A 16,234-nucleotide genomic window follows, 5' to 3' on the forward strand; every position below is an offset into this window, starting at 1 on the left:
TCTAACTCCCTGCTAATGTACCCAGGAAAGCTGCACTCTAGATAGCCCAAGTTCTTGGGTTCCTGAGCTCACATGGGAGACTTGGAAGGAGCTCCTGGCTACTGGCTTCAGCCTGACTATTGTAGCCATTTGGCAAGTGAATCAATGGATAAAATATCTGTGTCTCTCCCTAACATTTGCTTTCTAAAATTTTAAAACATTTATTTATATGAAAGACAGAAAAAGAGAGACTCTCAAACCTCACAGCTCTCAGCTCTGACGCCTTCAACATCCAGTGCTGAGCCTGGCCATAGTCTAGAACCCAGAACTCAACTGCAGTTTTCCACAAGGCTGTCAGGGACACAGCAAATGAGTAATCATCTGCTATTTCCCAGGCTGTTCATTAGCAGGAAGGCAGACTCGGCAGAGCTGGCACTTCAACACAAGGTCCCTTATATTGGATGCAAGCTTTCCAAGCAGCATCTTAATAACTACACCAAATGTCCACCCTAGAACACTGACTTTAAAATTGTGCCAGTTTGCAGGGCACACTTAAATAAGAGACTGATGGAACTATGACTCCTTATGAAGGACTATACTAGTATAGCAACGTGGGGAAAACCTGTCAGGGGTCGGAGTTTGCAGGGGAATCCCAAATAAAATTTAAAAAAAATGTACCAGTCTGGATTCTTATCCAGGCGCTGACATATGCAACCTATTTAACTTTACATAAAAACTTAGTCTCTCCAAGCTTCCATTCTTTTATACAGTATTCACTGCTGCTGCATACCAAGTGCTTCTCCTTCATTTCTGTTGTGGGCAACTGGAAAAACTACACTTCCTGACCGCCTTCATGTTGGTATAACGATATATGTGACTGACTCTGGCCAATGTATTGGGAGTGATAACGATATTTTCGAATGAAAACATCAGTTGCTGGTTTGAGACTCTTTAAGATGTTCTTCCTCTCTGGCAGTTACTGACAACTTTCTATGTGTTGGCTGTTTCATCATTTTTTCTATCAACTAGCCATTCCAGTAAAAATCAATTGAACATCAATATCCATAATTCATAAAGGACAGGTAGTTGCCCTAAATATGAACTGGGGTACAAAATAACCTGCTGAGATTGGGACTGATATAATCCACAGCACCACCTGGTCTCTCCAGACTCATATCTCATCTGCAAATTAAGACAGTGTCCTTAGGGCCAGCATCATGGTTCAATTGACTAATCCTTTGCCTGTGAGTGCTGTCTGTCCATATGGGTCCTGGATCATGTCCCAGCTGCTTGCTTCATTTCCAATACAGCTCCCTGCCTGAGAAAGCCACAAGCCTAAGTCATTGGGCCCCTGCAGCCATGTGGGAGCCAGGGTTCCAGGTTCCTGGCTCTTGGCTTCCAAATGCCTCAGCTCCAGCTGTTGTGGCCATTTGGGGAGTGAACCAATGAATAAAGGTTCTTTCTCTCTTTCTCCTCTCTGTAAATCTGCCTGCCCAGTAAAAATAAATAAATCTTGTTTTTTTTTAAAAGGGCGTGCCCTCTCACAATTTTTCTGAGAATTAAATGAGAAATTCACATGCGAAGATTATCAAATGCCTGCTACATCACACGGGCTCAAAATATGACAACTAAAATCATTACATAGTAATAAAATGCTTTTGAAGAGCTTTGGATTATTTGTATAAAACGAGAGCTATCATTTCAGCTCATCCTGACAGATAAGCTGTATCTTGCTTTCAGCAGTGGGGTACTTTTTCTGATGCTACAGATTAACACTTTTTTTTAAAGATTTATTTATTTTTATTGGAAAGGCAGATATACAAAGAGGAGGAGAGACGGGGAGGAAGATCTTCCGTCCAATTATTCACTCCCCATGTGACCACAATGGCTGAAGCTGAGCCAATCCGAAGCCAGAAGCCAGAAGCCTCTTCCAGGTCTCCCACACGGGTGCAGAGTCCCAAGGCTTTGGGCCGTCCTCAACTGCTTTCCCAGGCCACAAGCAGGGAGCTGGATGGAAAGCGGAGCCACCGGGATTAGAACCGGCACCCATACGGGATCCCAGCGCATGCAAGGCAAGGATCTTCACCACTACGCTACCGCACCGGGCCCAGATTAACAGTTTCTGATGGCATATTTATATACTTATTTTTCTGTCACAATGATAACAAAAACATGCTTGAAACTTAGAGTTACAGCTGAATAATTAAAACATGCAGTTTGAACAAGCAGAATAACTGAGGTAAAATTAATTACAGATCATATAGTCTTTCTTCATGACAAGAATATCTAATAATTATTACAAAATTGCATCCCATTCTTTGCAGTGAAAAACGGTACAAGATTTTGAAGTGGTAGAAAGCTGCTTATGTTGGCAGCTCATACAATGCTGCATTCCATTCAAACTGGTGAAATGATCCCTCCTTTTGTGAATCATGCTGTACCTTAGCATGTTACCGCTTAAAAAACCTATGGTATGTAAATCTATTTACCTTTGTGGTTATATGGCCCATTTTTCTTTAGGGTAGACAACATGCTCTCTCTTGGTCAGTGTTTTGCAGATCTTCAAAGTGTAGAGCTGAGAGAAAAACAGAATGAACTACATATAATGTGAGGATAAAATAACAAACAAATTATATTTCTACCACCTTCAAGCAATCTTTACAGCCCCATAAATAAAGCATCTCACTATTTGCTCAACCCCATAAATTCAATTCTATTTTCACAGGATTAACAAATATGACCTATGATTTCACTTAAGATTTTCCTCCTTAATTATATTCACTACAGCCACATGAAGAACAGAAGAGTATACACAGTAAAAGATCTTAGAAGCAAGTCACAGAAATTCAGATGGTGATATGAGAGAAACAAATGGTGCCCGGCTGAACTACTTGAACTAATTTTGAGATCATAAGCATGCTCAAACCATCTTCCCACTCCCAAATGTACTTTTGAGAATAACAAATAAATTCTGAATATTCAGATCCTGGTTACTGTCACACTTTTATAGAAACATCAAATTCTTTGGAAGGAACTTGTCATCTCCCTTGAGCAGGATTAACATGTTTACCAGGGAGTCAGGGCTGCTGGCATCTCACATGAGCTTAGGTGCTCATCCCAGCTGCTCCACTTCCTATCCAGTCCCAGCTCCTTGCTACTGGCCCTAGGAAGGCAGCAGATGTTCCAAGGAATTAGGCCCCTGAATGCATGTCGAAGATTGGGATGGAGTCTCAGGTGGCCATTTAGAGAGAAACTAAGTAATTCAAATATTTCTGGGTCTCTCCATTTAATTCAGATTTCCAAATAAATAAATCTTCAAAAAGAAAATTCTCTAGGGCAATATACCATGAGAAAGAAAAGACAAATTAAGACTAGATGAACAGTCGTCTCTGGCATTGTTAATAATTTCTGGCATTGTTAATAATGCTGTGAGAAGAAAGGAGCCCAGGAGGACATCCCCAGGCACAAATAGAGACAAAACTAGGCTGAGAAGCCAAGGGATGGATTGATTCAGAGGGCAGGGGAGGGGAGCACTATTGTGCCACCTAGGAATTCCAGGAATGGGAAAAAAAAAAAAAAAACCTAACAAGTAGGGCACACCTGCCACAGCCTACACCTTGCTCCAAACCTACATGCCCCCAATCCTGACGCCCAATCTCACTGTCCCTCCTTCACAGGCTACCATCAGACCTATGTGCCCACAACCACCACACTGTCTCACCATTGCAGTTGCCCACCCTTCGCGTTGTACCCTTAATCCCACATGCCCACAGATGCCACATCACATCCCACCACAATCCCCTTACACTGCCTCTTTCAACCTACATACTCTAAAATACCGGGCCTGCCAGTCCCAGATACACTTTCTTTGGTCTTTCCTGCCCCAAATACAACACTCGTTCCCGTCTTCCTCCCTCACCCCGCTTTTCGACCTACTTGCCCGGCACTCTGACGCCCTGTCCCACTGCTGTCCCTCCCTCACATCCTACCTTTCAACCCATGTTTCCTGCACTCTAACACCACTTCCCTCCCCTGTCCCTCCCTCACACCCCACCCTTCGACTTACTCGGCCCCGGCCTTCCACTGCCCCTCCTGGACAATGTGCCTTTTGTATTAGGAGCCCACCAATGCCTTACACCTTCTCGCCACCCCTCTCTCACACTCTACTCTTCACCGTCCTTCCCTCACATCCCACCCTTCGATCTACGTGCTCCCACATGACGGCGCGTCCCTCCGCCAACCTTCCCCCAAACACCACCCTTCTTCCCCCAAACACCACCCTTCGACTTCCGGGCCCCCACGCTGACGTCCCTTCTCCCACCGTCGCTCCCTCACACCCCACGTTTCAACCTATGCCTTCCCCACAGTGACTCCCGTTCCTGCCACCTTCCTTCCATCACACCTCAACACTAGACCTACGTGCTCCCACGCTGACTCCGTGTCCCGCCATTGTCCTTCCCTCACACCCAAACATTCGACCTACTTACCGCCCATGCTGACGCCCTTTCTGGCCGCCATCCTTCCCTCACACGCCAGCCTTCGACCTACTTGCCCCCGACGCTGACGCCCCGTCCTGTCCCACTGCCCCTCCAGGACAATGTACTTTTTGTATTAGGAGCCCACCAATGTCTTTACACCTCCTCGCCGCCCCTCTCTTACTCTCTCTTCTGAAGCCCTTCTCGCTGCAGTTCTTCCCCCACACGCCACCCTTCGACCTACCTGCCCCCACGCTGACACACCACCTGGCCACCAGGGTCCCTCCCTCACACCTCGTTTCAACCTACGTGCCCCGCACGCTGGCGCCCCCTCCTGCCTCAGTCCTTCCCTCACTCCCCACCCTTCGACCTACTTGGCCCCGTCCTGCCACCGCCTCTCAAGGACAACGTACCTTTTGTATTAGGAGCCCACCAATGCCTTACACCTTCTCGCCACCCCTCTTTCACACGCTAGTCTGAAGCCCTTCCAGCTGCCGTCCTTCCCCCACTCCCCACCCTCCGACCTACGTGCCCCCACACTGACACAGTGGCGTGTCCCTCCGCTGTCCTTCCCTCACTCCCCACCCTCCTACTTACGTGCCCCCCGACGCTGACTTCGCGTCCTTCCGCAGTCCCTCCCTCACACCCCACCCTTCGAAGTACGTGCCGGCACACTGACGCCCCTTCCCGCCACAGCCCCTCCCTCACACCCCACGTTTCAACTTACGTGCCCCGCACGCTGGCGCCCCCTCGTGCCTCAGTCCTCCTCTCCCACTCCACCACTCTTCCTGCGGGCCCCGTCCTGCCACTGCCTCTCAAGGACAACGTACCTTTTGTATTAGGAGCCCACCAATGCCTTACACCTTCTCACCGCCCCTCTCTCAAGCGCTAGTCTGAAGCCCTTCCAGCTGCCGTCCTTCCTCCACTCCCCACCCTTCGACTTACGTGCCCCCGACGCTGACGCCGTGTCCCTCCGCCGTCCCTCCCTCACACCCCACCCCTCAACCTACTTGCCCCCTCGGTGACGCCCCTTCCCGCCGCTGTTCTTCACTCACACTCCACCCTTCAACCTACGTCCCCCCACACTGATGGCGCATCCCACCGCCGTCCTTCCCTCATACCTCACCATTCTACTTACGTGCCCCACACTGACGCCCCGTTCTGCTCTCACTGTCCCCCACACTCCACGTTTCAACCTACTTGCGCCCCATGGTGACGTCCCCTCCACCGCTGTCCCTGCCTCACACCCCACCCTATGGCCTACGTGGCCCCCCACACTGAGGCCCATCCCGCCTCCCTTCTTCACATTCTATCCTTTGTCCTACATGCCTCTAATCCCACACTTTATCCTGTCTCCCCTGCTTTCCCTCCATATTTCTCCACCTCGGCAACAATGCTGTTTTTCTCCCTCCTTGTACTTCACAAGCTTCTGTGGACAGTGCGCCACCCTACGCTTTATGGGCGAGACAAGTCTGTTCACTTTAAAAAGCCAAGCCTGCCCCCTATCTACCTGCCCCCTTCCAGAGCCCTTTGCTCTCTGGAAGCTCCGTGGCGCCTCCTAGAGCTGACTTTTCCAAGCAAAATTCCAGTTAAGGCTAGTTCAATCCTGTTCTAGTAGAACAAGTAGATAGTCATCCCTTTGGGATTGGCTTATTTCACTGAGCATAATGGTCTCTAGTTGGGACCATTTTATTGCAAATGGTAGAATTCTATTCTTTTTAATGGCTGAGTAGTATTCCATGGAGTAGATGTGCCACAGTTTCTTGTTGAAGAGACCACACTTTTTCCCTGGTGTTTTTTTTTGTTTTTTTTCTCTTATCAAAGGTTAGTTGGCTATACATGTGTGGGCTCCATTCTCAGGCTTCTATTCTGTTCCATTGATCTTCTCTGTTTCTTTACCAGTACCTGACTATTTTTGATGACCACTGCCTTGTAGTTTGTCTTGAGGTCTGGAATTTTGATTCCTTCAGCTTCATTTGTATACTTCAAGATACTGTTAACTATGTGTTGGTCTCTTATGTTTCCAGATGAATTTTTGTATCATCCTTTCTATTTATGAAAAGAATGTGGTTGAGATTTTCATTAGGGTCACAATAAGTCTTCACATCACTTTAAGTAATATAGAAATTTTGGTGATGTTGATCCTGCCAATCCAGGAATATGGTAAAATTTACCATCTTGTGATGTCTTTTTCTATTAGTTTTTAAATGTTTTATGATTTTCATCATAGAGGTCTTTAGGCTTATTCTAAGGTATTTGCAGTTCTCTTCTATTTTAAAAGGACTGATCTTACAAGTTCTTTCTTTCTCATGGAGCTGTTTGTGTATACTAGTTAATATTCATTGATTTTGTACCCTGCTGCCTTTCCAAACTCTCTTATGAGTGCCAATATTCTCTTTATTTAGTCTTTTGAATCGTGTTGTCTGTGGACATGGATAATTTGAATTCCTCATTTGCAATTTGAATTCCTTTCATTTCTTTTTCTTGCCTAATAGCTCTATCTAGGACTTCCAATACTATGTTGGATAGAAATGGACAAAGTGAGCATCCTTGTCTAGTTCCAGAACTCAGTGGGAAAGTTTCCAGCCTTTTCCCCTTCAGTACAATGCTGGCACTGGGTTTTTCATATATTGCATTGATTGTGTTGTGGGATTTTACTTCTGTGCCTGTCTTGCTGGATATTTATCATAAATTCCTGTTGGATTTTATCAAATGCCTTCTCTGCATCTATTGAGATTATCTTAATTTTTTAGTCCATTTTGTTGCTGTAATATACCACATTTACTTGTTTGCTTATGTTAATATATCCCTGCATGCCAGGTATAAATCCCACCTGGTCTGGATAATTGATCTGTCTCATGTAGTGTTTGATTCTGTTGGCTATTATTTTGTTGAAGATTTTTGCATCTATGCTCATTAGGGACATTGGTCTGTAATTCTCTTTCTCCATTGTGTTTCTGTTTGGCTTTGGTGTTAAAGTGATGTTGGCTTCATAGAAAGAGTTTAGAAGGAGTGCCACCCTTTCTACTGTTTTTGAATAGCTCATAGATCATTGGTATAAGTTCCTCTTTGAACGTTTGGTAGAATTCAGCAGTGAAGCCATATGGTCCAGGGATTTTTCTTGGCTGGGAGGGATGTAATTATTGATTTACTCTCCATCCTGCTCATAAATTATTAGTTGCTTCACGATTCAGTTTTGGTAGATTATATGTGTCTAGAAATCTATCCATTTCTTCTAGTCTTCTGATTTGTTGGCATACAATTGGTTGTAATAGTTCCTGATGATTCTATGTATGTCTGAGGTATCTGTTTTTACATTTCATTTTTTTATTCTATTGATTTTCATCTTCTCCCTTCTTTTTTGCTTAGTTGGGTTAGTGGTGAATATATTTGGTTGATTTGATCAAACAATCAGCCTTTTGATTCATTGATCTCTATATTGTTCTTTTGTTCTCTGTTTGTTGTATTTTCTCCCATATTTTGTTGATTTCTTTTTTTTTCCTGCTAATCTTGGGATTATCTTGCTTTTGTTTTCCTAGCTCCATCAGATGTATGGTTAGTCCATTTATATACTTTAGTTTCTTCACATAAGCCCTAGTTGCAATATACTTTTCTCTTAGCACTGCTTTGAGTATATCTCACAAGTTTTGAAATGTTGCATTGATGCCTTCATTCACTTCAAACAGTTATTTTTATTTCCTCTTTGATTTCTTCAAATTAGCAGCATGCTGTTCAGTCTCCAAGTATTAGCATATAATTTGGGATATTTTGACATATTGATCTCCGGTTTTACTCCATGATGGTCTGAGAACAAGCATGGTATGATTTTGACATTTTTTTATTCTGCTAAAGCTTGTTTCATGGCTTGTATTCTTCAGTCCTGAAGAAGTTTCCATATACTGAATTTTTTTTAATGTGTATTCTCTTTCTATGGGATAAAACATTCTGTAGATATATTTAGGTCCATTTCTTCTGTTGTTTGGGTGAAATCTATTTATTCCTTGCTGAGTTTCTGTGGTCTGACCATGGAGTGCACATGTCAGAACTGAGCCTCCTCAATTGCTGAAGACAGTGTAGTAGAAGGCATGTACATGGAGAATATGGTAGTTCGTTGGAGAGAAGAACAAATTGGACATCTCTCCCAGCCAAGCTTTGACAACAAGTATCTGGGCCAATGGAGACTCTAAAGTGGACTATGTCAGTCAATGGACCATGAAGGGATTTCCTCATCCATAGAGCAACAAAATCAACAGCATTTCAGGACTATCGAAACTGAGGTACCCTCAGAGTATGCTCCACATCAGGGATCCTGGGACAACATTGGGTGGTCATGCCAACAGATACTGATGAGGTTGGGATGCTGGGTGTAGCTTCTTCCCTTCTCTGCTCCTTTCCCACAGACACAAGAAGAAGAAAAAGATGATTTGGAAACAATTATCTTGTCCACTTTGCCCTATTCCTCAGCCTTTTCCACTCTGGTTGGTTGTCCACATGGGTATGCACCCTTCTCAGCTATGTAAACATATGCAAAATAAATTTTTAAAATAATTTCAGCTATGCTTACTGCATTTTTAAATAGCTTATATGGTCCTAGTGAGGTGTTTTGTTTTCACAAGAGACTACAGTGAAGAACAAGGATAATAGAAAAGAAAGAAGCAGAAGCAATTCATCTTTGCTCACCATTCCAACAATCTCAAGTGAGTTCCCAAGAAAGATTGCAGGATTTTATAGTTCTAGCCATCTAGGTTCATGTCCCATGACCAAAAAGAATGAGAAGCATGGACAATGCAATGAGAGGAAGGAAAGGTTACATTTTAAAAAGAAAGAAAAGCAGAAAGCTCCCAACCATGCCAAGAGGTTTCACAGAAGTGATAATACTTTGAATAGAAGTTCATCTAGTGGTTTAGGCTGTCAAGCAGTTTAGTTCGTACAGGGTTCACGAACATGTCAGTTAGTCACTGATTGCCTTCACATTGGTGGATAATAGGCATTGGAGTTGTGGGTCCAACTTTAACTGTATTCTCCATGGATCAAGGGAAGCAGCTCCCCATGATCAGCATGCAAAACTGAATTCACAACATTTTGTTAAAGTATGATTGTGTGTCTGCTTTCTACTTAACGCCTTATATTTTTTAAACTGCTTTGAAATAACTATGGGTTAAAATTCAGTTTGTTCTTATAAAGGAAAATTTATGTTAAGGTTAGGTCTTATATATTAAAAGTTCAAACAGCAGTATTATATGATTTTCTCTTCTGTATCATGATGTTTCTTTAACCATCCTCTGTAACAAGTTCATAAATTGGCATGATGTACTAATCCTTCTCATCAAGATTTTTCTGTGTTTTCACAGCAGACATAGGCTTAAAAATGTACATATTGGGCAAGTTTTTGATGTTTTCTGCTGCATTTATTGAGTCTTTTTGCTTGAAAAATGGAGTCTTATGGAAGTTAGTAGTTACCTAATTTAAAACACTAGTTCTAGCTCACAGCTTTGTTTAAATCACTCAGATTAAATAAATTATTGTTTTGGCTTTAACCAAATTGTTTAAATTTCTGACAACACTTGTACCAATCTTGTGCTTGATTACATAAATGTCTTACGCTTTATACTCTGGAGTCAATGGAATGTGATTCCAGAATGGACCCATCCACAACTTTATACCAGATGGAGTTTGTCCTGCATTTTATGATAGCTTTATGATCATGGGTGTAGTGGGGAAGTACACTTATGCCTCAATCTTTAACATACTAGGGACCAGTTGGTGCCAGAACAGGCAGGTAGCTAACACATCCTTCCTTGCAATTCTCCCCACCTATAATATCCTGGCACAATGGAGTCAAAATCCTGGGGTGGTATGTTACTGTCAGTGTAGTGGTAGGGGTGATGCAGTTACTTATGAGGAGTTTCTATCCCTGGGCAGCACACCATGACAGAGATATATCTGGCAGCCATTTGAGAGACACACACATGTCTTTCCAGCTGCAAAGCCATGGCCAGCTAAAGGAAAAAAAGTAAATGTTTTTGTCTTATATATCCTGCCAGCTATTTTTCTTTGTTCTGCTACAGCCCTTGGGCCTTATTTTAAAATCTATTGAAATATACATCACAGTACTTTAAATTGTAGCTATATGATGTAGATAAGTTTATTAATCAGTATGAGCAAAATTTTAAGACAAAAATCCGAATTGGAATACCCTTTAAGAAAGTAATATCTTACAGTTTTCAAAATCGTCGGTGCTGATAAACTATCCATTTGAAGATTAAGAAACCATCTAGGCTGAATATTAAGATTCTTAATGTCTTTTTCAGTAAACATACCTCTGTTAGCCTAAGGATGAAAGATTCCATTAACCACTGTGTATGCTTCTCCTTGCTCTATCAGTATACGTCCTAAAGCTTGTCAGTTTTTCAAGACTAACTCAGTGTATCCACAGATTTGAGTGCTTCTGGCCCAAAGCAATGTTTAAGTTTCTAAATTTAGCTTCATATCACCCTTCAGGATTTCCTGGCATTATAATAGAACTCAATTTTCCTGTCAATAGCAGCTTCCAGAGAGAATCAAGAGAAGAAGTAAGCAAAAGCATGTCTGCCTTAAAATGCAGCAGCTTTGGTGTGACAAAAGCAAAGGTATCACTTATCTTTTTTTGCTTTCTAGAGAGGTATTTGAGGCTATCCAAAATGGCAGATTAGGATGAAGACACAAAAAACAGAGCAGAAAAGGATTAGCTAGGGCAGCAGAGAATGGACTAGACATAAATCTGGATGACAGTGCGGGCAGTGCAGTGTCAGAGAAGTTGCTGGGGACGCATAGCAACTAGGAAGCAGCACAAACAGCTGATGGTGCAGCAGTGGCAAGATTTCCCACTGGTGATCAAAGCTCCACTGGAAATAAGAGGGAAGGGGAAAGCACTCAAGAAATGGAAGGTGATTCAAGTCATAGAACTGTGGGCTTTTCTGAGCTTTTGTTCAAATGCAAGCTGAGACAGGGCAGCAAAGCCGCTAAAGAAAGATGTGGGAGTGGGGTAGAGTATGCACCCAGACCCCTATTAACTTCATGAGGTGCTATCTTGGGTGCCATTTTGTACATTTAGACAATGTTCTATGTACATATTTAGATAACTGAAACATAATCAATAGAAATGTTGCTCAGGATTACTTTACTTCTGAAATGTGTATTCTCTGTTCCTTACCATATTAACCTCTAACAGGGCTTTAGGGTATCTTCAGAATATGACAGCTGGCTTATTCCAGAAAGTGATGAAAATGGGAGATCACAAGTACTTGGGTCATCTTTTGTTGCTTCTCTAGAACTATTAATACATAACTGTATCAGAAGTGGAGCAACTGGGCCATAAACTGGTGTCCATATGCGATATCGGTGTTACAGGCATAAGCTTCAACTGCTATGTGACAATGCCAACTCTGAAGTATACTTCTTAAAACTATTGTTTTGGAGTGTATGTCAAAAAGTCTCCCCATCAGGGCCTCTATGGGAAGGATCCCCAGAAACATTGGCAGGAGTTCCAGGAGAAAGGCCTTAATGATACCTTTCACCAGCCTTCACGTCCAACAAACTGCATTTCTCAGAATACCTCACAGTTCTGTGCATTGATCTCCACATGTTGTCCCAGAATTGTGTTTGAATTGATGCTCTAATTGCTGGAATCCTTTTCTATAACTCTCACTCAGAGCTATAGGGTATAATTTCTACTCATCTTGCTAAACTAGGATTCTATTGATCCTGTTTGGCTGCTAATAAGGTTTAAATGACATCATCCCCTTAATAGTGACAGAATTTTCCTCCATGTTCTGGTCTTTGTTACTCATCTTCCAGGAACCCTTCTGCAGAAGGGGCAAAAAAGTGCTAAATGTGACACCTGTATCCCTCTAGTGGCCATATCTTAGCAAGGACCTTAAATCTAGAACAGACAAGGTTAGGCACTGTCCTTTATTCTTATCAAACTAAAATAAAGCAGGGGAAAGTGGTGTCTGGAAGATTTTAGCATGTCAACCTACATCCGAAAAGTTAATGACATAATGTTAGGAGGACACACTTCTTAAAAACTATATCCGAAGTCAGGCAAGGCTTTGATTGCACATGTACTTCCTGCTCCTATACTTTCACAAGGAAGTGATCATCTCTAATCAGTACCAGACCTATATGCCTAGATCCTGGAATGTCCAGTAAGTTTTCTGGAAGCCGTGTCTGCTCCTCTCAAAAGCCCTAGGTCCTCACTCTGGTTGAAATGAACCTTCAATCCTCTCACTCTTAGACATCCCCTGCAAGTCCTGCTCATGGTATCAGGCCCAGCTCCTTTTTAAGCATTCTCCAATGACTCAAGTGAGCATACCATCTCCTTATATGTTGAGGTAGTTTTTGTGCAGTGATTGTAATGACCTCCTCCTCCCCAGGTCACCAGAAGTGTGAAGCGTGGCAGATAACTCAGTGAACATACACGGACCAACGGAGATCCAGGCAGGAGAAGGCACTTTCTTGGGAAAGGTTCAGGCCCTGGGACCCAAGAAGTTTGACTTGCTCTAGTGTCCCTGCCTATACATTCAGCACCTTTCTCTGGAGTTCCAAGAAAGTCCAAGAGCACCAGGTCATGTACACATTTAGTAGGAACTCAGAAACCCTAGCCGAGCACAAGTACTCCATGAAAAGGAGGGAAGACTTTTCCCCCAGCCCCACTCCAATACACTTCACAGCCCAGAGATGACACTGGATTTCCTATGTAATGCACAGAAATAAATGTGGTTCCCTTTCTTGCTTCTTCTTATGTTCTCATTCATTAAAATACCTTGATGACATTGAACTTAATAAACAGCATCCCTTTTAAAACTCAGAAAATTTAGAACAGAAAGGAAGCAAACGTTACCTTGTGGAAGATACATTGAATGCTGTGCTGGGATCTGGACAAAGATTGAGTGATTTCTTTTTCTTTTTTATTCTTTCTTCTTTTTTTTTTTTTTTTTTTTGCTCAATTTTTATTTTGAATTTTTGAATTTTATGGTACAATTTCATAGAGACTGGAATTCTGACATCGTCTGTACCAGCAATGCCGGGGCACACTTAAATAACAGACTGATGGAATCATGATTCCTAATGAAGGACTATACTATTGTAGCAACGTGGGGAAAATCCGTTAAGGGGTGGGATTGGGGGGGGATTTCGTTTTACATGTGAGGAGCGTGAAGGTCAAATAGATTAAATAAGCTTCTCAGATTCAAACAGCTACTGAGACTCACTATCACCTCCTTTATTTATTGCAAAACTAATGTTTCAAACCATGAACACAACCTCCCTTTTATATGCATGATTTGACCTCAGGGAAATGGAATGTGCCATTATTGAGAGTGTGGAGACAGAAAAAAGTAACAAAGCATATGAAGTAAGGGTATCTTGTTTCTAGATGGAAGAGTATATTATGAAAAAAATGCTCAAATTCCCACCCCCAGATACCTCCGAATATTTATTTTGAAATACAGTAGTGGCAATTGTAGTTAGTTGAGATGAAATTAATAAGTAAACCATTGTGAAATATGACTTTGGTTCTTACACAATGGGAAAATTTGCAGAGTAGCACTGTTGTGAAGCTGCTGTGAAGACACAGAGAGAAAAGTGGCCTCAAAAAAGAACTTTCTTCACAATTCTTAGAAGAAACCAACCCATCAGACAACACAGTTTCAGGTACCTAATCTTCAGAAATATGAGAAAATACATTTCTGTTGCTCAAGCTATCCATTTTTGTACTTCATTACCGCACCCTAGAAACAGAATACACTCTCTTTAAAAATGATTTATTTATTTTTATTGGAAAGACAGATTTATAGCGAGAAGGAGAGATAGAAAAGAAGATCTTCTATCTGCTGATTCACTCCCCAAGTGAAAGCAACAGCTGGGGCTGAGATGATCTGAAGCCAGAAGTTTCTTCCAGGTCTCCCGCATGGATGCAGGGTCTTTGGGCCATCCTCAACTGCTTTCCCAGGCCACAAGCACGAAGCTGGATGGAAAGTGGAGCAGCCAGGATTAGAACTGGCACTCATATGGGATCCCAGCAGATGCAAGGCCAGGATTTTAGCCACTAGGCTACTGCACTGGGCCCAGGATACACTTTCTGTTTTTACATATTTATTTAAAAGGCAGAATAACACACACACACACACACACACACACACACGGGAAGACAAAGATACTTCAATCTGCTGATCCCTTCCCCAAAATAGCCTTAATGGCTGAGGCTGAGCTAGTCCAAATCCAGGAGACTCAAACTGCATTTGGATCTCCTACATGGGTGTTAGGAGAGCAATTACTTGGGCCATCTTCTGCTGCCTTCTCAGAAACATCAGCAGGGAATTTGATCAGAAAGGGGGCAGCCAGGACTGAACTAGTATTCATATAAAATGACAACACTGCAAGCAGTGGCCCAATCTCTTGTACCACAACACAGATCCTTTAATCCACCTTCTAATCTATCTCTTTTGGAAGGCCTCTGCTTTTCTCTGAGAACTTTGAGGATGTTGCTATTCAATATCAGAGAAAATAGCTGCTTATCCCCTGAAAATATGATTTTGAGGCAGAAAACATGTCTATACATAGGTCATGTAGACAACAGGGCTGCATTGAGTTACACAGAGACAGGCCTGTACAGCCAGTGGTAGAGATAAGAGTTGGTAGAGATAAAATTACCGGGAGCTGCATCAGTTCACAAAGTTCTAAGCATTGTGATAACTCAAGGCTAACAACCTCTGTATCTTCTTGCCTGCCTGCTCCCACCCGGTCCTATAAAACCTTGAGGCAAAGGAAGACAGCAACCCGGCCATTTTTGAGTGATCCAGGCCTAGGCCCTCCAGAAAAATAAAGGTTTTTCCTTATTCCTAAGTCTTATTGACTCCAAGGTGGTTATTTTCCATAACATTTCTTGAGACCACCAGGGTCTGTTGCTTTTGGGTGGTTGGCTTCATGGATCTGGGGCCTGCAACTTGGGATTCAGAACCAAGAAGCACATGCCCTTAAAAGGTATTCAGTATCTCCCTCCAAGACTCAGGAGCAGACCATGCACATGAAGATGAGGACATAAAATAGAAAGAAACCATCTTCACCTGATCATCTGGATGGGTAAGTCTGTTCCCTCAGTGTAGTCAAAAAGGTTGACGCAAAATTGATCATCCCATCTGGAGACAAAGGGATCTGCTCCAGCTCACAGGAAAAAAAAAATGGAGTTTCTTCTGAGGCAGTACTGGAGAAACCACTTCTAGTCAGGAATTTTAAACTGGAAATGTATAGCCTCTAGTGTGCTTAAAGTGAGTCTGTGAACCCCATATGACCTGCTGGCTCTTTTTTATCTCCATTTCAGGAGAACAGTCATGCCTGTTTGTATTTGGAAGAAAACTGGTGGGGGACTGATTGTCTCTGGCAGAGGCTATTCCTTTGTGTGATCTGAAATTCCCCAGGTGGATTCCAAATGTCAGCTGCCTGATAGGGAATCTAACTGCTGAGCTTTCTCTCCTTGTCCTTGGCTGGCTTCTCAGTGAAGGAGGAGTGAGACTCCTGGGTAACCCTGCGAGTATTCTTCTTGAGGGTTTGAATTCCTTAAGTGACTCATGTGAACCCTTCACTCCATTCTACAGTTCCCCAGAGAGTTGGTAAAACCCTGGCCCCTTTACTCTGACATCTGTCTCTATCTACAGCCTGGCTTCTGAGACCTGAGTACATGTGGTGTCACAGTCTCATTCCAGCTACACAATCTCAGCGGGCTCTAACCTATGGTTCTGGGG

At 42.8% G+C, this 16,234-nt stretch overlaps 1 protein-coding gene across 1 annotated transcript in view; it reads right to left on the reverse strand.

Moving 5' to 3' along the window:
* The window catches only part of LOC101520027 (nuclear RNA export factor 2), a 29,597-nt gene extending 24,655 nt beyond the window's left edge, over nt 1–4,942 (reverse strand). The window contains exons 1-2 of the mRNA XM_058658573.1: nt 4,868–4,942; nt 2,469–2,554 (exon numbers count right to left, since the gene is read on the reverse strand). Coding sequence (XP_058514556.1) covers nt 2,469–2,511 — 43 coding nt within the window. The 5' untranslated portion in view covers nt 2,512–2,554; nt 4,868–4,942. The remainder of the gene's footprint in view (nt 1–2,468; nt 2,555–4,867) is intronic.
* Nucleotides 4,943–16,234: the final 11,292 nt, after the last annotated feature.

This window comes from Ochotona princeps, chromosome X (assembly GCF_030435755.1).
Source record: "Ochotona princeps isolate mOchPri1 chromosome X, mOchPri1.hap1, whole genome shotgun sequence".
NCBI classification, from domain to species: Eukaryota; Metazoa; Chordata; class Mammalia; order Lagomorpha; family Ochotonidae; genus Ochotona; species Ochotona princeps.